The sequence below is a fragment of the Sparus aurata genome, chromosome 13, assembly GCF_900880675.1.
Source record: "Sparus aurata chromosome 13, fSpaAur1.1, whole genome shotgun sequence".
Lineage (NCBI taxonomy): Eukaryota > Metazoa > Chordata > Actinopteri > Spariformes > Sparidae > Sparus > Sparus aurata.
The window spans coordinates 9025454-9048940 of NC_044199.1; the positions used below are offsets into that span (position 1 = coordinate 9025454).

General features: G+C 44.7%; 1 protein-coding gene across 1 annotated transcript; it reads left to right on the plus strand.

The window, feature by feature from the left end:
* The first annotated feature begins 321 nt into the window (after positions 1-321).
* Positions 322-23065, plus strand: ubash3ba (ubiquitin associated and SH3 domain containing Ba). Its single transcript, XM_030437446.1, has 14 exons — positions 322-1195; positions 16714-16767; positions 17005-17191; positions 17349-17547; positions 18260-18429; positions 18609-18817; positions 19189-19333; positions 19426-19546; positions 19660-19782; positions 19949-20041; positions 20593-20737; positions 21314-21420; positions 21649-21758; positions 21866-23065. Exons 1-14 carry the CDS (start codon positions 1068-1070, stop codon positions 22001-22003), a joined length of 1929 nt encoding a protein of 642 aa, XP_030293306.1. The 5' UTR covers positions 322-1067; the 3' UTR covers positions 22004-23065.
* Positions 23066-23487: the final 422 nt, after the last annotated feature.

The following is a 23487-nucleotide window of genomic DNA, read 5'->3' on the forward strand; positions in this document are numbered from 1 at the left end:
TTATTCCCAGTGACTTTCTTTTATTAAATTGTTATAAAGCTTTATTTTCTTTTAACATAAGGTCATATAAAAACTGTAACTACAAAGACTAAACCTTAAATCATTTCTGCATGTCTGAGACACCACAACCATGGTTTTTAAAATAAAATGCATACACTTAAATCTAGGCGTATATAAGAAAAACTACAAAATGGAGTTCCCTTTAAAACTATATTTAAGGATGTGTTTACAAAGTTTGCCGCCCTAGAGTCGCTATGGCAACTGCTGATGGCGTGCTCTCCTCGCCGCGCGCTGCGCATGCGTGGACCGTCGACACCCACTCCGGCAGACAGGAAGCGTGAGCAACTTTTTCCACCATCCAGCCCTACCTCGACACTTTCCACCGCACCGGCCCGAACTAATGGGATTCATTTCGGTTCACGGGGGCAGCAGCAGCCCGTCTAACTGAGAGGAGTATGTGTCACTTCCAGTTAAAACGCGTATTAAGCACGGAAACGGTGCACTGTCCCTTTAAGTGACGTCGCTGCTCGGTTGGGAAGCTGCAACCTTTTCCACAGACCGAACCCCTCCGCTCACCCAGGACCCATTCATAAATAAGACATCGCATGAAGAGGGAGCTCATAATAGTCGCTTCTTATTATTTTTTTTAGTCATTCGGCGAGCGGACTGGATGCGAGGGGCGAGCAGGAACCAGACATGTCCACCTCGGTCGGGGGGGAACTGTGTGTCGGGGGCACGGCCGAGAGAGCAGGAGTGACTTCCCATGGCTGACCCCCCTGCTGATGGTTTTGACTTCATGTGTGAGCCGTCAGGAGGCAGCTTGATCCAGCTCACAGCGTCTGTCCGACCCAGAGAAATGCTCGCTTCCTCGCAGGGGTTTGGTGTGTTTTTTTCTTACGTGCTTCCGTTTCACACAACAAGCCCTGTTTTAGTCTAAGTTCACCGCCTCCATCCTCTCCTTGTTTTGTTTTTTATCATTATTATTATTATTATTATTATTTTATTGACGTATATGAGAACACAGCGAGAGGAGCCGAGGACCTGACACACCGATGGAGCAGTGAGTTATGGCAGCTCAAGAGGAACTGTACGCCAAAGTGACCCCGCGGAGGCAGCGCCAGACCCGGCCGAGCACCGTCAAACATGGGACCACTCTGGACGTGCTGCTGTCCATGGGCTTCCCCAAGACCAGGGCGTGAGTACACAGCTCCCATGTCCCCGACACAACACCACCACAGCTGGGGGTTCAACTCCCAGCAGCATCCCTCACATTCACTCTCCAGCTGAAGTTTCACGTTCTCCTTCTCTGTCTCTGGATCTGTGTGTTTTAGCCTCAGCCTCACCTGAAGCCTCTCTGCAGGATGTGTGTTAACATATGTCACACAGCCTGTGTGCTCAGATCTGATGACGATGACCCCCTTTGAACTCCACAGCCACAGGTCACGCATTTAGGGCTGAGGGTCGCTTATTTGGATTGTTTGCCATCACATGGGGTTCGGTGTCTGTGTTTATAAACCTTAATAACATGTTAGGTATCAGGGGGTAGAGCTTTTATCGGCCCTGACCGATCATCAGGGCCGATATTCAGCATTTTCTGATCATCAGGATCAGTGATTTCTCTGTCGGGTTAGCGATAAAGTCTTCTCCGATGCAGCAATATCTGATCGGTCACAACTAATCGCCCTTAAACGCTGAAATAATGTGAATCTGCACAGTAACCAGTAACTGAAATTACCCAATAAGTGCAGTGGAGAGGAAGTATGAAGTAGCAGAAAAATGGAAATACTGCGATAAAGTGCCAACATTTTTTTTTATTGTACTTAGGTGTATTTCATCACCGGATGTTCAGAATTTTGACACGGAGATTTCATTTTTTTACTGCAAGTGAATATCGGTCCCAAATGTCACTTTTCAGTTCCCTTGATTTCTAATAATTTGCATCGGCCCCTGGAAAAACCACATCGGCCGACCGCTCCTAAAAATACACTGACACCAAGTTGTATTTTAACACTTTTTTACTATTTGACACTTACCTCACCTACGACAATGTAAATACCCTTAATTACACGCACAGCTTCCCTATTCAGAATTTTACTGCAGTGAAATTAATGTATTACCAGCTAAACTAAGTCGCGTACTTGCATGTGAGCATCGTGATCCTTATTCTAATTTACACTGCATTGCATTGCATGAGCAGCATTTTAACGGTGCCGATAGTGAAGTTTAATCTCTCTGTTACTGTTTTACATAGGGTTGCAAGATTAATCGAAGCATCGTCAACATTGCGGTATGGTTTAATGCAATATCCAAATTGCACAAAGCTGTACTTTGTTTTGATAAAAGGTCAATTGTGCGACAAAACTGCATTATAATGAAGCACTGTCGGGCTGCAGAGATGCAACTGGCTGACAAATCTTGTTCTCCAGATAAGGCAACGACCGGGGGTGTCGCAATATACCGGTGTTGAAGATTACCATGATATTAAAGAGAATGAATATTAACATAGTGTTCATAATACACACAACATGATAATATTGTGTGAGTAAGCCAATGCAGATATTAGCCTTTTTGGATCTTTGTGCACGTGTTTGTACAGTGATGGATACAAACTCTCTCCTCCACCTTCGTTTTTGGAGTGCATTTGCCACAAAAGAGAGAAAACACACACAGTACACAAAGTTAAAGACGGATTTGACTCATGGCCTTTTTTCAGATTTTCTTCAAATAGTACGATAGTAACGTTATTGTGAATTTATTCGTCCGTGATGATCGTGTAGGGAAAATCTGATATCACATAGTTGAATGTACTTTATAACAAGGCACCGTACGTTGAACTGAGTCTTCTAATGACTGATAACTGAAAATAACTGTAGTTCATAAGTAAAAAGTACAAAACTTACTAGTACTTAACGCTTAATTCATTTGGTCAAGTGGTGTCATTGTACAGCAGCATCACTTGTATGTGTGTGTGTGTGTGTGTGTGTGTGTGTGTGCACTTGCTCAAATGTTTTTTTGGTTGTTTTTTTTGTACATATTTCCCGCTCAAAATGACAAACACAAGAGATGCGCAGCGTTTTTCTGAGTCATACGTTTCACTCGCCCACTCTCCCCGCTTTTCAATGAAAACCCGATCCCACCGGCATTCCTGCATGCTCTGTTCTTTTGATTCATCCTTGAGAGGAGAAGTTGCCAGGAAACAAGCGGTCCTGGTTTGTGAATGTCGTCTATGGATTATGTAATAACAACCAAAAAAAATTACGATGTGCAGTGTGCTTGTTAATGGAGTTTGAGGGCTCGAACGTCCCAGTTTAACTGTTCATAAATATTGAACGTTTCCTTTTTAAAGCCAGAGAAATTTGAAAAAATATTGAATATTGAGGCGCTGCACTGTCAATGAACAGGCAACAAAGTATAGGCACGGCTCAGTTTTTTTTTTTACATCCCGCCCTCCTCTCACTGAACGAACTCTACCTGATCATATAATCTACAATCATAACGTCCCCTTTAATTGTTCATGGGCTCACTGACTCCCACATTCTGTATCAAGCCTTATGATTTGAACAAAAGAACACAGCCTGTAGTTCACTTTGAATCTTTGTGAGCACCGGCAGTAATCTCGGAGAGCTGCGTCTAATCCCTAGATCTATTACTTTATTCAGCATTTGGATCGCAGGATATGAAAATGTCTCCACATGTTAAAACAAGAGACAGACGTTTAGAAAAGAGTGTTGGCAGTTATCTGTTTTGCTCGGCCCAAAGTTGTTTAACAGCCTTTCCTCTTTTTTACTAGACAGTATCTCCAAAATTAAGCCTTTTCATCCTCTGCAAAAACTGAGCTGAGGTCATCCAGGCTTTCATCGTCCCAGTCTGCAGCTCTCGCTCCTCCTGCCTAATGAACCACTGCAGGCAAAACGAGCGATGGGGTTTGGTTATATTTGCAGACTCACATCTATAATTGATGACAGACAGACTAATACACTTTGATTTGATTGAGGCTATAAATTTGTAATGAAGCAGAATAATTCAGCGCCATTACCTTCGAGCTCGTCTGGTCTGACAGTGGAGGCTCGGTAGCAAACGGCAGGAGAAAATACAGATGGTTATGTAATACGAAATATGTGTGCATGTAAACGGCCTGAGTTCAACACGGGTGAGGCTGCATCATGTTTTTGCGCGGTGACTCCTCTCTCTTATGGCACAGTAGTTATCGCAACGCTCTGACAGGGGCCATTAGGCCTTAAAACGTTAGCACGTTGGCAGACATCGCCGGAGTAAATTGGTGAAATTGAGATCTGTCAACTCTGTCCTGAAGATTTCTGTGTGTGCAACCTCTACACAAGAATTTATAACACTTACCTTTGAGGAATATGAGCTGTTACATGCTTTAAATGTGCAATATGTAAGAATTGTAGTTTAAAACGTTCCAAAATGTCCTAAAATTACAACTAAGTATTGTGTTGTAGGGATATCTGCTGAAGTTAGCACGCTAACCTGCTAGCCCAGGCCAGTCGTTTTTTGTGACACCGCTCAGAGCTCCAACTAACTGAGCTAACTAGCGAACAGCAGCCACAGTTAGCAGCACCTTGTGGTTACTCTGCTGCCCCATATTTGTTTGGAGTGTGAATTTGAGAGTTCTTACATGTTGCACCTTCAAGCTCCACAAATTTTTTGTTTTTTTTGTTTTTTTTGAATCTCTATTTATGGAGAATGATCTGCTGACTGTGGTTCTCCCCCGCTCAGAGTGCTTCGTCTATTTTCAAATCACTTGTTTCGGTTTCATAACTCACAGCTCTGACTTTTATTGTTTCCCACAGAACAGGAGGTCACGCCAAAGTGAATTTCCCTCGTCCTCCTGAAATGGTCGGGTCCTGAAATGTGTCGGTCATCCTCAGACATAGTTGCTAGCACGCGAATGGCTAACGCATAAGCTGACCCCTCACCTGGCCAGCACTAGTCAGCTACCACACCATAACCAGACTGTTCTATTTACTTTCCCCTTGTGTTTGTTTCGGTCACCGTTGCATAGCATTTTGCTCAAGATAATGTTATTGAAGAGCTATATTAATTTGCTAATGCTGGGCGCTTTAAATCCTGGTGTTACTCAGCCCATACACTGCTTTTATCAGGCAGCTGTTTTTAGCAAAACAAGGCGAGCTTGGAGAGGCTCAGTGGGCGGTGAAGACCAAAAACCGAGCTTAAAGGAGAGCGAATATTGGCCAGGTGGAACACAACTCCTCCATGAATGCTCATTTTGCTCCTTACCTGATTACAGTCTAAAAAACGCAAGTGTTTGCTGACACATTCGCCATCCTTTTGTAACAGTATGTGTCAGTGTTGTGTTTACAGCTAGCCCCCAACTTAATGAAAAATCAGTGGATGCAATAAAAATACAATACCTTGAAATCGTGTTGATTTAAAACAGAAAGTGAGCGATGAGTGAATAGGCGGGGAAGAGAACGACTCTGGCCAGACAATCAATGTGTGATTTCAGTTATTTCTACAGACATATTTTGGTTGAGAAAGTACAAAAAACACCCAGCACTCTGGAACACCTAAAATTATGTTTATTTCGCCCACGATGAACATCTCCACCTGTACAGATCTTCTCGTTTCTTCTCTGCAGCTCAGACGCATTACGGTAAAATATCAAAACAAACTCATGACGTCCACATTTTGATTTGATGTGAATTTCCCCGAGACTTTGTTTGGAGAGGAAGAACAGAATAATAGGAAAATCGGTTATCAGTCATAGCTTTAGGGAACAAGGGCTTCATTGTGTTTGAGGGCTTTTTTTTTTTTTTTTTTTTTTTTTTTCAGCCAGTTGGGAGCATGAATCATGTACACACACACACACACACAGAAACAGCCCCTCTGTTTTAATTGAGTGGATTTTGTGCTGAGTCATTCAGGAACTGACCAGTGTGCTGAGAGAGGAGCTGGTCTCTCTCTGGGTTGCCGTTCTGTCTGATGGTCGGAAGCAGATCTGAAAACCGATCCGACTGAGAACGTGACGTGTTTACGTTTTATCACTCAAGTTCGCTGCTCCTACTTTGGTTATGGTGTCAGCTGTAGGATGGCTGGAACTGCATGTTATGTAATGAAAATCACTTGGAACGCCACAAGAAAACACTTTTTTTATTTTCATTGTAGATCATAAAATCTCAAGGCTGCTCAACCCCTTTCCCCAGGAAAAAATACTGAAGCATGACCTCCCTGTCCTTAAGCTTAACCTTGTTGTAATTTTAATAATTGTAATGATTATAGTTATGAGATGTCTGTGTGTAGCCAGGCACTGTTGTGCTGTTATATCTCCGCTTGTAGAAACTTGCTCCTGTTTAATGATTAGTGATCATAGTCTATATTTGGCGCAGTGTGTAAACAAAATGCTCTTTGGCATTTCTTAAATGGCACCTGCTTCAACGGCACTTCCTTGTATCATTGTGATCCTGGTTAAATATTAATTTCCTGCCGCAGTTTACTTTCTCTAATTTTTTCCATTCACACCAGTTTAACTTGATTAATCTAAATGTGAAGTCCTCCCTGACCTGCAAAAACCAGTATAGGTTGTCTGTCCACCGCACTCAGAACATTGGGTGTGAACATACGGGTGTTGGTGCGTGTATAGAGGAACCACCTTCGTTATAGTTCGTGCCAATGAAAGAGATTGTGTCGAGATGTGGAGCTCGGTCCGTGCTTCGTAAGGACGCGTACAGGGTGGTGCGTGTGCAGTTTTTAAATGTCATGCTTGTGGTCAAAATAACTGTTGCACGGAGTCGCACAACTTTTTTTTTCAAACCGGAGACGTCACAGATCGCCCTGTTGCCGGTCGACAGAACAACAGTGAGCTGAATTTCTGGCAGGACAGAGATTTTTAGTGCTGATGCAGCGTAGAGCCGAAATTAGCCGCATGATTTTATGCAAATGAGATGGTAGATTTTGAGAAACGCGAGAAACGTTCTGTCACGGAATTAGATGGAAGCCTGTCTGTGGCATCTTCGTCGGCCATGCATGAGGAGCAAGCCTGCCTCCGAGCAGTCATGTAAATGCACTGGGCTGAGATAGCAGCACATTTGAATAGGATGTGGGATGCAGATCTCGTTACAGTAACCTCCTGCATGTCTGTTTTGTTTAGTAACCCTGACCGATAGTGAAGCAACTGTGAACAAAGGGAAAAGAGGAGGAAGTTGATGACCAAAGTAAAACAGAACAAAGGCGGCAGGGACCGAGACGCAGCGATTCTTGAAGCCTTTTCGCTCTCTCTGGCAGGGACAAGATGACGGAGGCATTGGACCCGAAGAGAAGTTTTCCCTGAGGCAGTACAGCAAAGTTGTGTGTTGTTTCAGACCAATCACAGATGTTCTCACTGTGACACTGGTGCGTGGATGATTCAAGGAGCGGACTGGGGTCGAGGAGTCTGTGCTCGATTTGCAGCCTGAAGCGCACGTGGTGCACCATTATTTAAACCTCACGTTATTCAAATAACTTGAACATTTCACTTTTTGCAGCAAGAAATATGGCCCCTTCCTGAATGGTCGAGTAGTGTCTAAAATTGGAGACAATGTAGCCCTGAAGTTGCACAAATGCTTATTTGTCCAGGATTGCTTTATAGAATAGAAGAGACACAGGCACAGCTGTTATCGCTGAAAGTCTGAAATTGTGGATGGTTTTGGATTTATATAAATTCCCACCTATACCTGGAGACACTGGAACCAATTGTTTTGCTTCTTATTCAGTTAATCTTATTATACTGGGGAATGCAGAGCGGCGAATAAAGCGGAGGAATAAACACCCAGAGTCACTTTGGATTCTGGTCATATCCAGAGCAGTTTACTGACGGGAGGAGAGCCGAGGAATTACTTTTTTAGTTGTTGGGATTATTTATCTTCACTCCAGTTTATCAACCCGACTGCAGCGCCAGTTCACGTAGATGACCTCAAATGTCAGGCGTCAAATATTGTTTCACACAAACAATATCACTATACGTGGAGGGGAGAGGAAAATAAGAGAGAAAACCTGAGTCTCTGGTGAGTGCTGAATTCGGTGGGAGCTGACCTAAATGTAAACGCACAGACAACACACACCCCGAATGTGTCCCGTCGGCTAATGTGCCGTAAAGTAACCTGGACGTATGGGGTGAATAAACCCTGTCACAAACAATCAAGCGGTCAAACTCGCTTCTTTGCCTGTGAAAACACCAGCTAACGAAATCTGCTATGGATGGAAATCAATCTGACGTGACCCAGGCTAAAATGTTCACAGACGAGGGACGGTTCTAAAGTTTTAATCCCATTTAAGTTTAGTCTCGTTCGCCGACTTCTCTATCTCAAAATGCACCGTGAGTAAACTGGTGCATTCCTCTTGGTTTGAATTGTGAAAATGCTCTTCAGAACGTCCAAGAGCGCAAGGCGACACATTTGAGTTACTTGGTTTTGTCCGGCCAACCAAAGTACACGTAGATTCAGTTTACATTGGCATAAAACTAAGAAAAGCAAGCAAACCATCACATCAAACAAATACCTGACAGTCTTCGGTTAATTCCCTTAAGACATTTGCTGCTTAGTGCATTGACCTCTATTCTTAATTTTAACTGTTTAACGAAGGGCTCTCTGAATTTGAGATTATGCGTCTTTGTCCTGTTTGTTGGTGAGCTCCAGCTTTGTAAAACAAGAACACAATGCGAAGAACAGCTCTGTTTTGTATCCTTCAGTGGTGAATCAGCTCCCAAGGAAGCTTTTGTACAGTCCTTATTTCATGCTGATGAATTGTCTGTTTCATGGCGTCTCTTGAACGCAGACCTAAAAGCCAGTGTGGTCGACGAGCTGTAGCTGGGATAAGATTATGTTTCGGTAAATGCGCGTTTGTTCTCACCCAGTCGACTCTGTGAAGCCTTTTGTGTGTTTTAACAGGAAGTCAGTGAGCCCTGCTCGCCTGCCTACATCAGTTTCATAACTCCTGCCTCAACCATAACAACAGCATCTGTAAACCTCACTGCTGTCTGACATGCAAAGCAGCGCCGCAAGAAAAACGTTATCGTTTTTTCAGGACTCAATATATTGATTACGACACATCTTATGCATACATGTGACACTTTGGTAACTGCATGTGCGGCTTGCGAGAACAAACTCTGAGCTTGTGTTCAAGACAGCCAAGAGGAAGTCGCCCATTTCCGGAAGTGGCTTGTGACCTTTTACTGAGCGCTCTGTTGAGACGGTGGTTTGAGGGCGGCTGGATTCGCATTTTAGTTACAGATAGTTTAGTGTACTTTTTTTTTTTTTTCTCTCAATAAAAGAAGGCCTTAGGATCGCAAACCTCTGTCATAAATTACTCACTGAGTCTTGATAGATAACTCTTCTCAGCCAGTCTGTCTTTAAAAGGAGAAGGCTTTGATTTGGCTGCTTTTTAAGACATCAACGTGCCTCCCAACTCTTACTCCTTTGCTGTGAGCTCCGTATGACACGTTGTGGGACTTTGAGGAGTGCTGTGTGATGCATCATAATCCTGGCGCCGTGCCTTCTCGGTGAAACATTCGCTTTGTGCACTTTGACTTGTTTCACTGACGTCAGGCGGCGCTAAAAATAACGGCCGTGCCGAAATAACACGCTTCGTGTGAGGTTTGACAGAAGGACTCATAATCATTTGTTCAAACTGCGGAGATTGATGGACACAACAAACCCGGCGAGGAATATCATTAACATCCTTTGGCCGCACAAAAGCCCGCACAGTTCGTTTAATGGTGTCAGTCTCTGGCACGCTCTGTCTGTCTGCCTGCGTGGACATCTCGGCTCTTTTTCTCCAGAAATAATGAAGTAAGAAGCGGAGAAGCAGCTCCAGACACTGGCGGTACACAGACGGCTTTGTTAGAGACGTTCAAGGCTGTGATGTTGCCCTGTCAGCTCGACAGAAGAGAGCTTTACGCCAAGAGCTGACTTTGTTAATAACTCTGCTGACCCCAAACAAAATGTTGTGGCCGAGAATACACTTTCTCGCTCAGACTCAAATATCAACCACTCAAGCCCGCGCACTTAATGTGAAACTACCACTAGCAGCTGTTACCTTAGCTTAGCACGAAGATGGGGAAACGGTTAGCCTTTTCCAAAGTTAAACAATATACCTGAGAACACCACTAATAGAGTGCTGTAGTGATGAGTCCTCCAACACGGAAGTCGGTCAGCACTTCCAGTTCCCTCTTCTCAAAGTCAGTGGGTTTTCAGTTAAACACATATTGTTTTATGACATAAAATACATCATCAAATGTCCCATACTTTCATTATACTGCGCTCACGTGTCTTGAAAATGGCGCTTGCTCACACTAAGCGAACGCAGTGTAGCCTGTTTATGGCCTCACGTTAGTTTTGCACCTCTAACCCTTAAATTTACGCATTGAAAATCACAAAAGTGGCGTTTGTCTGTGAAGATTACCTCGCGTAACAAAATGTGCAAGTTTCATAAACTTGTGTTTCTCACAGAGGTTATTTTCAAAAATCCCCGTAGGCCTTTCGTCGAGGGAATCAAGGCCGTGCTAACTTCAGGGTTGACCTATAAAAATACATAATCCCTACAGCACACTATGGTTCCAAGCTGTGCCTTATTTATTCGTGATCAGTAACCACTCCAACAATAAGTCACTGCGCTGCTGCTAGCAAAAAAATACTGAGCGCCATCTCCCTACAACAACCAGAACTGGTCAGAAAGTGTTTATGGGGTTTGTGCCACCACTTTTTTTAGCTTCATTGTGAGCCTGGCTAGCTGCTTCCAGTCAATGCTAAGTCAAGCTAATCAGCTCTAGGTTCCTGCTAGCTAACACACTGACATACCAGTGCTGTCAGTCTTTTTATCGAACTCTGGCTGGTAACCGCGTGTGTGTTTGTTTGTGTGTGTGTGTGTGTGTGTCTAACATTTTTACCCGTCAAAGTAGGAAGCATCATAACGTTAATGACGGCTGCATTCCATTTAAGCGAGCTCGTTCCAGAGCTTTGGTTTTGAGCTCGCTCACTGACTGACGCGGCTCGCACGCCACTCAGTTGAACGGGGCCATCAGTAACAACATTGGGTAACACCTGTGGTTTCTCCGCTTTGACGCGTCAAAAGGTCTTCCGTGAAAAGGGCCTATTGTAGCGAGAACTACCGCAGAAGCCGATTTGAATCCTCTGCCCAGGTGTTTACAAGCGTGACTGTTTGTCAGTATACAGATTTTCTAACCACAGGAGCGTCACAACTGAGAAACATGCAGTCACGAAGCTTTGCAGGTGTGATGATTAAAGTGGAGGACTTGTGCGTTCTAGTGCATCGATGTCGTAACGACTGCTGGGTAGTCACGCGTCGCAGCGTGGACATATCGCCAGATGTTGCGTCTGTTGAGAGATGATATGTGATGATATGTAACTTCATTATTTTTATAGATGTGCGTATGATATTTGACCCTTTTCCCTTGTATTTGTTTGAGCCGCCTGAACAAGTGTCATTATAAGTCATCCAAAAGCTGGACTTTGATATTACGCGTTCTGACCGGGCAGTCGGTGAGTAGGAAAGTTGACACAGAGGCCTCTGATGTCGGGCTCGCCGTGGGCTCACAAGGCCCGGGCAGAGTTGGCCATACTGGACGCAGGGAGGCACATTTCCTCTGCTGACGGTGCTCCCCTTTAGGGTGCAGCCTGGCGTTGGGCAGCAGCAGTGCTCTCCACACTGCTGTAGCGCTAAGTGGTTAGCGATGAGTGCTCGCCGTCGGCCTGTAAACAGGAAGTGCTGTTTCGCCCATAGAGCTAAGTCAGGGAGGGGCCCCTGGGAGTGTGTAGCTGCAAGTGTGAGTGTGTGGACACTTTTGTGTGTGTGTGTGTGTGTGTGTGTGTGTGTGTGTGTGTGTTGGTTCTGTTTACTTTCTTTCAGATGCTCCATAATTCTGCTTTTTTAATTTATGATTTCCTCTTTCGTTTTGGGCTTATATTTAGAAATGCCATTTTTCACAGCGTTTACAGGGAGCGATCACACTCACGAGACACTTAGAAAAGTCTGCCGATTGCCCGATTCAAAATGATAACTTTCTGTAGCGGCCTGGAGGATGTCCAGGTTTAGCCAAAAGCTCACCTGTAATAAAGCGCGCAGGGAATGTTTACGTAAGCGAAAAACAAAAAAGAAATGCCGCTGTTTAGACATGCAACAGGCTGCCAGGGCGTTCAAGCTGTAGTAGGGTTAAATATGGAAACAGGAAATGAAAACACTCGCCATATGTGGGTGAAATAATTGCACGGGGCTGTTTCCAATACGGCCCGCAGCGGTGGCGCATGTGCAAATGAAGGTGAAGCCCTCATCCGATGACGGTCACTGTCGTCTGTATAAGCAGCACTGTCAGGTTGCAGCCACACCAAATCCACAGTGACATCTCTCCCTCGCACTCTCTACTCTTTTTCATCTTCCTCAAGCTGTGAACAGGAAATGCAGTTTATAAATAACTCGCTCGGTTCTTGCTCAGAGCAAAAGGATAGGCCTTCGGGGTTAAATGTAGTTATCGAGGACGGTTTTCCCGCGAACTGTTTCGACTGCGGTGGAACGGATAGAAAACATATTTGAAGCACGGACATTCAGTCCAGCAGATCAAACGACGTCAAACAGCAGATGCTGTATACATAGGACCGTGGTGCTGGAGGTGTGGAGCAAATCATTCACAGCTGGCCCGTTTTTTCTTTTTTTTTCCCCCCCGGAGAAATGGAAACTAAACAGAGCTAGTGCTATATCATCAAAACATGTTATTGTATACATTCAGTGCGGAAAAGATACACATGGAAAAGTAGAGCAAATTACCAAAGACTCCGACTTTGGAGGGCCTCCAAGACGCCTGGAATTACAAGTCTGGCTTCATCTGCTATTTTGAATTTTACATTATCAGAATCCTCAGCAACTTTATGTCGTATGCAGAAAAAAAATAGTTGACTGTGAGCCTGTGAAATGTGACTCCCAAGGGAAAAGACAAAACAAATCCACAGCCACAATCTAAAATAAAGCAGCTACACTATCGGTATTGAACCAAAAGCGAACTAACGTTACGTAGCTGTAATGATTAGTCGAGTATTTCAGTCACGTACGTAACTGTTTAGCAAAAATGGCCCAATCTTTCTGTTTTCATAAATTATTTGGCATTTAACCATCAAACTATAAATAGAAAAATAAAATTTAAAAAAAGCAGCTGTGAGCGCTAACTTCCTGTCCTCCACGTCACTGTATGAACGTGCAGCGGTTTCACCAGACACGGCAGGCAAACGGGAGTACACGATCAGATAGGACCGCCTCTTTACGGAGTTCTCTGTCCTGATTGGATAAAGCGGGCAGGGATACCAGAACATTTATTTTCTCTTTTCCTGCATGAGCCGGGGGGGAGGTCTCTTGACCAAACACTATAGAGCCATTTAACAGTTATTTTGATTTTTAAGAATATCAAATTCGGCAGCTTTTATTGAGACACATTATAGTAATCAGGGATGTGAATATTCTAGTCTGTGAGGAGAAAATGTAACACGAAGAAAGCGGTGACAAAACAGAGTCGAAGGTTTCAGATGGTGAAGTCTGAAACACATGACACAACGGTCGTCCGTTCATCACACCTTCACTGTCAACGTGGTTCCCTGAAATCAAAGCTATACGTCTCACCTTTAGGCGTCTGGCGGTGAAGTACGACTTCCTGCTCGTTCGTGACAGCCTGAGCCGGGCCAGATGTCTTCCTGCTGTCTCTCCACTTTTTCTTTGAACGGCCTTCATTCACAGAGGTAGTTCATTACTACTCGGCTGAGAAACGTGACTGCCAGAAATGCACAGACAGTCAAATAATATGTACATTAAATTGAGAAATAAACAAAGAAAAAAAAAAAAGTTGTCAAGATTATCAAAGGATTCTTCTCAAAGTTTGAGAGAGGGGATGAGTTTAAGTACATTTCTTAGGAATTGAGTTTTTATAATGAATTTGTCACGACCAGTATACCGTACACTGTTCTCACACTACAAGTTACAGTCAGTCTTAAATCTTTGCTAGTGATTCGCTTCATTACATCTTAAATGACAGCTGGTGATTATGGTTTATTGCAGCAAATTAGCAAAAATTGAGAGCTTTCATACAATTCACTAGTGAAAGCGGGTGCCAGGTTGGCTCGCTGTCTCGCTGATTGTACAACCGGTCCGACACGTCTGATTGGGTGAATCCTCCGGAGATGGCAGTGTTGACACGCGGACAGATTATAAAACGATGAACCCGCCCACACGTGATGCGGACCAAACTTGTCATAAGGTCAGCTGTTCGACTAACTCTGCCTCTTGTCCCAGCCCTCCTGACTTGACACCAATAATACTATATATTATTTGAATTTTCATGAATGTTTTCTACTTTCTGTACATGTTCTGCTGGGCTAAAACAAATCTAATAGAAAAAAAGATTGGATCAGACTACAATCGGCAGACGGTCGATGTTAAGGAATAAGGAGCGACTATCATGATTCAGTCCAGTGTTTTGATAACTCTGAAGGCGGCACATGTCTTTTTTATGAGTGTTTAGTTGTAACCGATGTTGGACATGGCAAGCAACACCATGCTGTGTCTCCTGCTTGATACTCGATACTGATTTATCCCTGGGGCGGGGTTTCTCATCATCTCGGCAGCCTATAAAAGCAGATTGAATTTTGTATTATTATTTCGTGGCACAAGGGTTTACTCTTCTAAAATGCAGCAGAGATAAGAAGCAGGCAATCCAGTGCTCTGGCCTGAATTGGACTTTGTGACGTCTCAGTCACATCTGCTTGTAATCCCGTCATGAGGGAAAATCCCCTTCTTCTTCTTCTTCTTCTTCTCCTCCTCCTCCACACAGCACCAGGTGGAATCTGTGAATAAGACGACTGCAGCCAGCAGATGACTCTCTGTCTGCAGTTGTGATTTATACTGTTGGAAAAAAAAAAAACTGGATCAGTTAGCTAAGATGTTGTAAAGATGACTGTCTTCAACCAGTCGTAGACCAGTTGGGTGAGGTTTTATCTTTCCCCTTCTGTGTCTCTGTATCTCTGATTTAACACAGCTTCACCCTCCATATATTTGTGTATAGTAGGTCGGCGCGAGCCATCTGTCACAACGCTGCACGCTTTGGCGTTCCCGTCCCGCTCGCCGTGCTCGGTCAGGACGCACCGCCCCAGGGTTCGGGGCCTCTGCTGTATCTAGGACCCTCTCAGTGGGGCAAATGTAAAAATAGCTCATTGAATTTGAACGCCAGAGTGGCACGACGAGCACCGTCAGCAGGGTCGCACGCAGGGACGCCCCACATGTCACACATGACATCGGACAGCGGCCCTACGATGGAGCAGAAAGGAACACTTCCTGCTCCGACATCAGCTGTAGTTTCGTTGTCCACCGCTCGTGAGAACGGCCATTCAGAGCAGCAGACAGGCAGTGCTGCCTTCAGGGACGGGGCGTCCTCATGGAGCGCTTGTTTCGGCTTATCTAATGTAGACAATGGGTGCTGAATTCTCATTAGGGCACACAAAGAAGAGCTGGGTGACTGCACGGCTTGTAGTTGAGTTTTGAGGGTTAAATGTTGTTGAGGCACATACCCAAACATTGCTCCCTTGTTTTGATTATTTTAATTATTTCAAGGATATTTTGGGAGGTTCATTTTTTTTTATACATTTTTCCAACTGAAGTAGACGGAGACTCTTTTTAAAATGTTATATAAACAACTCACTTTGTCGTGAAGCTCCAGAAAAAAAATGTTTTTGGGGTAATGAACTGAATGTACATTTTTGCATGAACTGTTCCTTTTAATGTTAATATTATGCATACCCTAATTGAGAAATAATAGCTTGACCATTTGTGCCAATGTGTGCTACATCTTTGGCAGACAAGGCCGTAACTGTGTCCAAAAGTCGGCCGTCGATGTGTCGATTGAGAGAGGGAGAGAGAGAGAGTTGTGACTGCGAGCCTTCAGCGGCACAGTCACATCGAGATCTTTTTGTGTCAGTCCCGTCAAGGCTGAGGAGAAGCTGCCCGGATGAGTGAATCCCTTCAGAGGCGGCCCGCAATACCAGCAGCTTTTATAAAAAGACACTAATTAGACTCGGCGCACTCGAGAGTAATCACGCAATCAGCTCTCTCTTGTTTCAGAGAAGAAATGATAGTTTGCGAAATGACACAGATAAAACATAGGCGCCGCCTTTTCTTTTCCTTTTCTGTTTTTCTCTGTGCCACCGTCACATTGAAGGGGTCCCAACGCTGTGACGCCTGCCTGCTGGGGAACTGATAACCGAGAACGGTCAGCTGAGGTCACGACTTAATCATTGACTGAATCACATGTTAATCTGTGTCCAGATTCAGTTCCATATTAAACCTCAGCTTAAAACTGAATACAGAAAATATGCATCCGCTGAGTGGGATGAGCAACAATTTGTTGTTGCGGGGACGATGTTTTTGTATTACTTCCGAGCAAAGAACGCGTTTGAAAGTCGGCGTCGGCGCTGGGTTCCATGAACCCTCTGGTATGAATGATGACCTCCTGTTCAAGAGTTATTGTGCGCTTGTTGTGTTGTTGTTGTTTTTTTTTTTACAGCTCTCCGGGGACGTTTGATCTCTGTTCATCGTCGTGTGGAAGCTCAGCAATCTCCTCCTAATAAACACGGCCTGGAAGAGAAAACTATTGATTTTTGTGACTGCGCTTTGATCCGCCTCTCTCTCTCTCTCTCTTCCTCTCTGCAGCTTGAAAGCTCTGGTTTCGACAGGAGGGAAGAACGTCCAGGCCGCCTGCGACTGGTGAGAGCAACGCATACTTTCACTCCCACATTTATTAATGCGAAACAGGTGATGACGCTTGCTAACGGTAAACATAACACACACACACAGACCCGACTCCTCACACTGCATTGATGTGTCACCCGGCGGTTTATACCAGTGCTGCCCCCTGCAGGACGTTGGCTGTCCTCTCTCTCTCTCTCTCTCGCCCCACTCTTTTCTCACACCTCCCCTCGGCCTTCTCGTCTGTCGTTCCAGGCTCTTCTCCCACGTGGACGACCCGTTCCTGGATGACCCTCTGCCCAGAGAGTATGTGCTGTACCTGCGACCCAGCGGGCAGCTTCTTCAGCAGCTCTCGACCTTCTGGCAGCAGTCCCGCCTCTCCTGCGGCAAGAACAAGGCCCACAACATCTTCCCCCACATCACCCTCTGCCAGTTCTTCATGGTCAGTGTCAACATCCGTGTGGAGGGAGCCAGGTTATATCTTAGAAGACAATTAAGGAAAGCTAGAACCGTAATAGGGAGACATATTTATCATCATTAGCTCTTTCTGTCGTTTTATAGCAGCTACACGTCTTCTGTGTCCTTGTCTCCGTATTCAGTGTGCCGACGGGAAGGTGGAGGCCTTGTCTGACGCCCTTCAGACCACCGTGGCCAAGTGGAAAGGTCGTATAAGCGCGCCCCTGCCGCTGGAGCTCTACACCTCCTCGACCTTCATCGGGCTCTTCGTGGAGGAGCAGGTGGCGGACGTCCTGAAGGTCTTCGCCGCCGACTTCGCCACCGAGGCGGCAGCCAAAGCAGGTTCGAGTCCCTCTTTGTCTCCATCGCTGGATACATTGAGCGCTGTCCTGTAGATGCAGGGTACGGGGCTGATGTCGGCGCTCCCGGAATGATGCCGTTTAAGAAGCTTTCATTTGGATATTTACAACTTCACACTTGAATTAGACTTTATGGCTGAACCGAGCAGTTCTGCAAGATGATGCGCTTTCATGTATTTTCATTTGAACTGACAAATAATTGCCTTCATGTAAATAACCAACTGGGGACATTTTGAACTGTGGATATCTTTTAGTTCAAGGTTTGACCCTATTCAGCTTTTTTTGCCTAAAAAACGTGGAGTTTTATAACAGACATATCTTTTAAAGGCTAGTTTTTTTCTCATACTCTTGAGCCAGAAATCCCCACTTCAGTAGCGCGTTCGTAAAACCAAACATTCCGGTTTTATTCCTGTCTACATTCCGAAAGGGATTTACAGAGGTCGTGCGTCATTCAGAGCCAGATTTATAATACATTATATTCCTTAAAATGTGGAGAAAATGTTTTTTTATTTTTGTGGCTTTTGAGCTTATCTTTAATCACTGTTTTGTCTTAGTGTAAATACTCAACTGGGGAGGTTTTATTGTGATATCTATTAGTGGTGATCTCACCCTATTCAGTGGAGAAAAGCTGTAAATGATCAAAGCATCATTTTTACTTCTGATGTGCATGTTTCTTTTCTTTTTCTTCCGTCCAGATGTTCACGTCGAGCCCCACAAGAAACAGCTTCATGTCACGCTGGCGTACCACTTCCAGGCCAGTCACCTTCCCATTTTGGAGAAGTTGGCCAAAAGCGTGGACGTGTCTTCGGGCTGTGACTGGCTGGCCGTGCTCTTCTCCAGGGACATTCGCTTCGCCAATCATGAGGTGGACCTGCTTTCCTAGAATTCCTTTCAATCTTAGTACTTCCTTTTGGGGAAGGACATTCAGTGAAGCTAATATTGCTAAAATCATAAGATATAAATGCAAGGTCTTCCTCTGCTTAATGGCTGTCTAACATCTGCCCCCCCCCCCCGCCCCCCCCCCCCCCCCCCCCCTTCCTGCAGACGCTGCAAGTCATGTACCCGTATGTGCCTCAGAACGACGACGAGCTGGAGTTGGTGCCCGGAGACTTCATCTTCATGTCTCCGGTGGAGCAGAGCAGTGCCAGCGAGGGCTGGGTGTACGGCACCTCGTTGGGCACGGGGCTGTCGGGCCTGCTGCCTGAGAACTACGTCAACCGTGCCGATGAGTCCGACACCTGGGTTGTCCATGGGTAAGAGGCATCCAGTCTGTTGTATCCTGCATTTGAAAAATTCATAAGCAGCCATGAGCACAATAACAGCACTGAAAGCAGCAGCAGATTAACACTGGTTGTCTCATTTTTGCAAACACTTCACAAAGACATCCCTGGGTGTTAGCTCTGAAAATCCACAAATCCTTTCAGTGTGCTTGTTTTAAGTTTTAAGCACAAATGCGCAGAAATGAGGGGATTTTTCTCGGCTGACTGGAGAGATTAGAGCGAAAGAAAAAGAAAATAATTCATTTTCTAAGCTTACTTCTTGACTAGAGCTGCATAGTTGATTAAAAATGTATTTGAAATCAGAATATGTGTGAGCGCAATGTTCTCTGCCGTTTGATCCGCAGGTCTCACTCGATCCTCAACTGTGCCTCCCCCTCCATCTCCGGCGGCACTGTGGGCGGGTTATTGTTCGACGGAAAGTTGAATGACAGTCTGCTCGACAGTCTGATGGACACTCCGGGCCTCACCGGCCTCTGCCCTCCCATGCAGGTACGGCGTCCTGCAGTTAATCCCAATTAGAGTGTGTTAATACTCAGGATGACTGTGCCTCACAATTATTTAAAACAAACCCCGTCCCTCAGGTGTCGAGGCCGATCTGCCAGTCCTCCCTGTCCAAGATGAGACTGTTCGTGTGTCGCCACGGGGAGAGGATGGACGTGGTGTTCGGGAAGCACTGGGTCACTCAGTGCTTTGACTCAAAAGGTTTGCAATTTTAGCGTAGACTAGTGCCACGTTTTTTATACTGTGGGCGCATCTACTGTGTCAGACTCCTTAGTATTCATTCTTGTATGAGATTCTCCTTTATGTTCGCGCAGGCCGATACATTCGCTCCAATCTCAACATGCCGTCCAGCCTGCCAGCTCGGAGCGGAAGTCACCGGGACTATGATAAAGATTGTCCGATTACTGTGTTTGGCTCCACCCAGGCCCGTCTTGTAGGTCAGTGGAATTTATGTAGAGTTTACTCTGTAAAAGATGTCATATACTGTATCAAGGGTTTTAGTTTTTCAAAGATGGTTAAATGCAGTAGAGGTGATGTATCTCAAATGAAGTCACGCCTAAGATGCCCGACAGTAGGATCCCGCTGTGTTTTGTCCCCTCTCAGGTGAAGCCCTGTTGGAAAGCCATGCGATGATAGACTTTGTTTACTGCTCTCCTTCCCTTCGCTGCGTCCAGACTGCTCAACACATTCTACAAGGTAGGGCCTCAGCCTCGCTGCCCTCATCCACATCCACATCAAATCGTGTTCCTCGGCTGACATTGTTAAAGTTACTTCTGCGTGAAAAATGTTGCATTCTCAGTGTTTATTTTGGGCCTGAACTCTTTCAGTCTGGCTCGCATCTCAACAGGATTTGTCTCGTTGTGTAACACTTTAATGAACTACAGCGAAAAACCTCCGAGGTATCTAGAGACATCATTAGGAAACGAAACGGATAGAAAGAGAGGGAGGTTTGACATGAGGTCTCGCTTCTTTTCCCAACCGTTTACACGTCCAACTTACCCTCTTTGAACGCACTCCTTTGGAAGATTTGCTTTTGTCGGAACCTTTAAACTTCATAGTCCTGTCACGTTGTTCGGTTGGGACACGTGAGGCCAACACAATTACCCGCATTGTGTTGCACCGAGTGTTACATTTCGTGGGAAGATGTATTTATAGATCCTCTGCAAAACAAAGACAAAGTGACAGAGTGTGACCTGAGACATCTTCCTGTCTTGACAGTTTTCTCTCCGTGTTTCACTTTGCATCAGGTCTCCAGCAGGAGGGGAAGACAAAGATCCGCGTGGAGCCGGGATTGTTTGAGTGGACCAAGTGGGTTTCGGGCACATGTTTACCCGTCTGGATCCCCCCAGCTGAGCTGGCCGCTGCTAACCTGAGCGTGGACACAACATACAGGTATACACACTGTTTACACCGCCATTGTTGTGTACATGGCTGTTTACATGACATTATTTTTTGCATAAAATGTTACACGTTTGTTCCCTTTTGGCTGTTTGTTAACACATCAGCCTAGTGTAAGTTTTTGAAAAAGTTGACCTTACTGACAGCATGCAGTTCCGGTGAAAACCATGATGACGATGTATTACATTTTTAGCCTTAGAGCCATACATGAACATACAACGGCGAACTTTTGAGCTTTGTTCGTGCTGTTGACTCGACTGAGTTAATTAACGCTCCTCCAGCAAAGTGTAGATTTGCTGCACCGTCACCGTGAAGTGATGGCTTGCTTTCTACTGGCCTGGCGCTCACACTATAGCATTTTGCTTTTGCGGATCCTTGCGCATGAGGACCGTTTTTCACAATGTCATGGTATGAACGCAGATCTTTTTTAAAACAGGAAGGAAAAACTTTTTAGCCAAGCTGTTGTCATGTAAACGGGCCTCAACCGCTTCATATTGAGTCATTACTTACTCTTTTATTTGTGTTGCTGCAATGTGATATGACCTTCTCTGTCAATTGTTCTGTCCCTAGACCTCATATTCCCATAAGTAAGCTGGCAGTGTCAGAGTCCTACGACACCTACATCAGCAGGAGCTTCCAAGTCACACGAGAGATCCTGACAGAGTGCAAGAACCTAGGTACAGTTGAATTGGGAACATGTCTTTGTAAAATAAGCACTAAATGTTTTAACGAGTTACTTGCTATAACGTTATTTTGGAGATGATTATATTTATAATTCTTCTTTTTTTTCTCTGTTTAAAAATAAGTGTCAGAGAATCTCAAGCATCGTATTATCGTCAACGGAGCGTTGAAAGCTAATGGTATCCATGGAATGTGCTTCTCTGTTCTCTGCCTCTTTCACACAGGAAACACGGTCCTGATCGTGGCCCATGCTTCCTCCCTGGAGGCTTGCACTCGCCAGATCCAAGGCCTCACCCCGCAGAACTCCAAGGACTTTGTCCAAGTTGTCCGAAAGGTCAGCGTTCTGCTTTTACCTACAGCGCTCCATTCATTTTCTGTCCACTCCTTCTCAATGTCTTCTCTCTTTTCCTAACATGCAACATCTGTCTCCCCTTTGCGCAGATTCCTTACTTGGGTTTTTGCGCCTGTGAAGAAATGGGAGAGACCGGGGTGTGGCAGCTGGTCGACCCACCCATCCTGCCTCTGACACATGGACCCAATCACAGTTTCAATTGGAGGGAAATGCTAATGCAGGACTGAAGGACATTCTGTTTATTTTTTATTTTTTGGCTCTCTTATCTTTTGGCAGCCCTGAACTGCTAAAAAAAAAAAAGTATTTATTTTTTAACCCACGCGGCTTAAAAACAAAACTAAACTAAACTAAACAAAACACGTCTGGCTTCCGTAATAAAAAAAAAAAAGACATTATGCAAAAAAAAAATAAAATGTGCATACGTTGAAGCAAATGTATTCAGAAGCACTGCTCAGGAATGAGAAAGGACAGTTTGTGTGGAGATCACAGCAAAAAATGAGCTACGAAAATTGGGGTGGCTTTTTTGTAGCATCTCCCTGATCATTCCACTCCTTTAACCCAGAATACGGAGGTGCTATGGGAAAACCCGGATATTTCCTGGCGGTAGATGATGAAGCGGGTTTCGTGCCGCGAGCGGGTGTCGTTAAGCTCCGTCTGCGGCTCCTCCTCAGGCCCGGGCGGTGAAGACTTCGTGTTCCGCTGCCTTCTCACACACTGTGACGACAACAATGACGATGAGAGAGACTCACCACAGAAATATTTTTCCATGTGTCAGAATTTATTATTATTTAACTTTGTAGCTTCGACCCTCCTGCGAGAAAAAAAAAATAGCACAAAAAGAAATGTTGACAATCAGACAGGGGAGGACTGATCCAATGTTTCTGGTGCTGAGGCGGCGACTTTATGATACCTGTTTTTATTCCTGCACACGTCATATCATCATGTGATTCTTCTAAGTTAACATTCACGTTCTGGCTCACACGATTCCTTCGACATTCCTGTAATGCAGTTTTTGATTACCACAACCGGAGCAACCAAGTCAGTATGACTCAAGGAAATGAATATAACGAAATACAGACTCACTAAAAGTTTTGCCCTGACACCTGTTCTGTTAGCCTGATAACCACACTGCTTCTCAAACATCTTTCTTTTTCTTTTTTTTTGTTTTGTTATATCAGATGATTTAAGTGCTAACTGCCTTGGTATTTGTTGTATGACACAGAAAAATCTATACTCTCATAAACGAATAAAGCAAAGTTGTGGAGTTATGAAGGCTTGTACACACAGTATCAGCCCGTGCCGTGTGTTCTGTCAAAACCTCTGGCTGCCATTTAACAGTACTGGTCACTGTGTTACAGTGAGGGAACACATCTGCTGAATATGTCTTTTTGACTGTTATGTTTTTAGTTTACTGAGCACCAAGTTGATATAGCATGGCCGATATTTTCACGGCAGACATTTTGAAGTACACGTGGAAATAAAAACATTAGCCAAACGATGGCTTGGTTCCACTATTTGTCCCAGTGAACGATTGTTTTAAGGTAAGGAAGTCAGGTAGGTAAGCCAAATACAGGACAGACATCAACATTTTTAATGGTCCGCTCTGAAAAAAAACACCCTTTAAATCTGAGACTTGGTATTCTCCAAATTAATGAATTAAATGTAATAATGTAAAGTGTTTGGCCTTTTTCAGCCTTCCTTTTCTCAATAT

Excerpts from the sequence above, each read along its gene's own strand:
- ubash3ba (XM_030437446.1), top strand. The coding sequence starts at position 1,068 with ATGGCAGCTCAAGAGGAACTGTACGCCAAAGTGACCCCGCGGAGGCAG. Across the intron at positions 19,547-19,659 it reads TCAGTGCTTTGACTCAAAAG|GCCGATACATTCGCTCCAAT; the intron begins GTTTGCAATTTT and ends ATGTTCGCGCAG. Across the intron at positions 20,042-20,592 it reads TGCTCAACACATTCTACAAG|GTCTCCAGCAGGAGGGGAAG; the intron begins GTAGGGCCTCAG and ends ACTTTGCATCAG.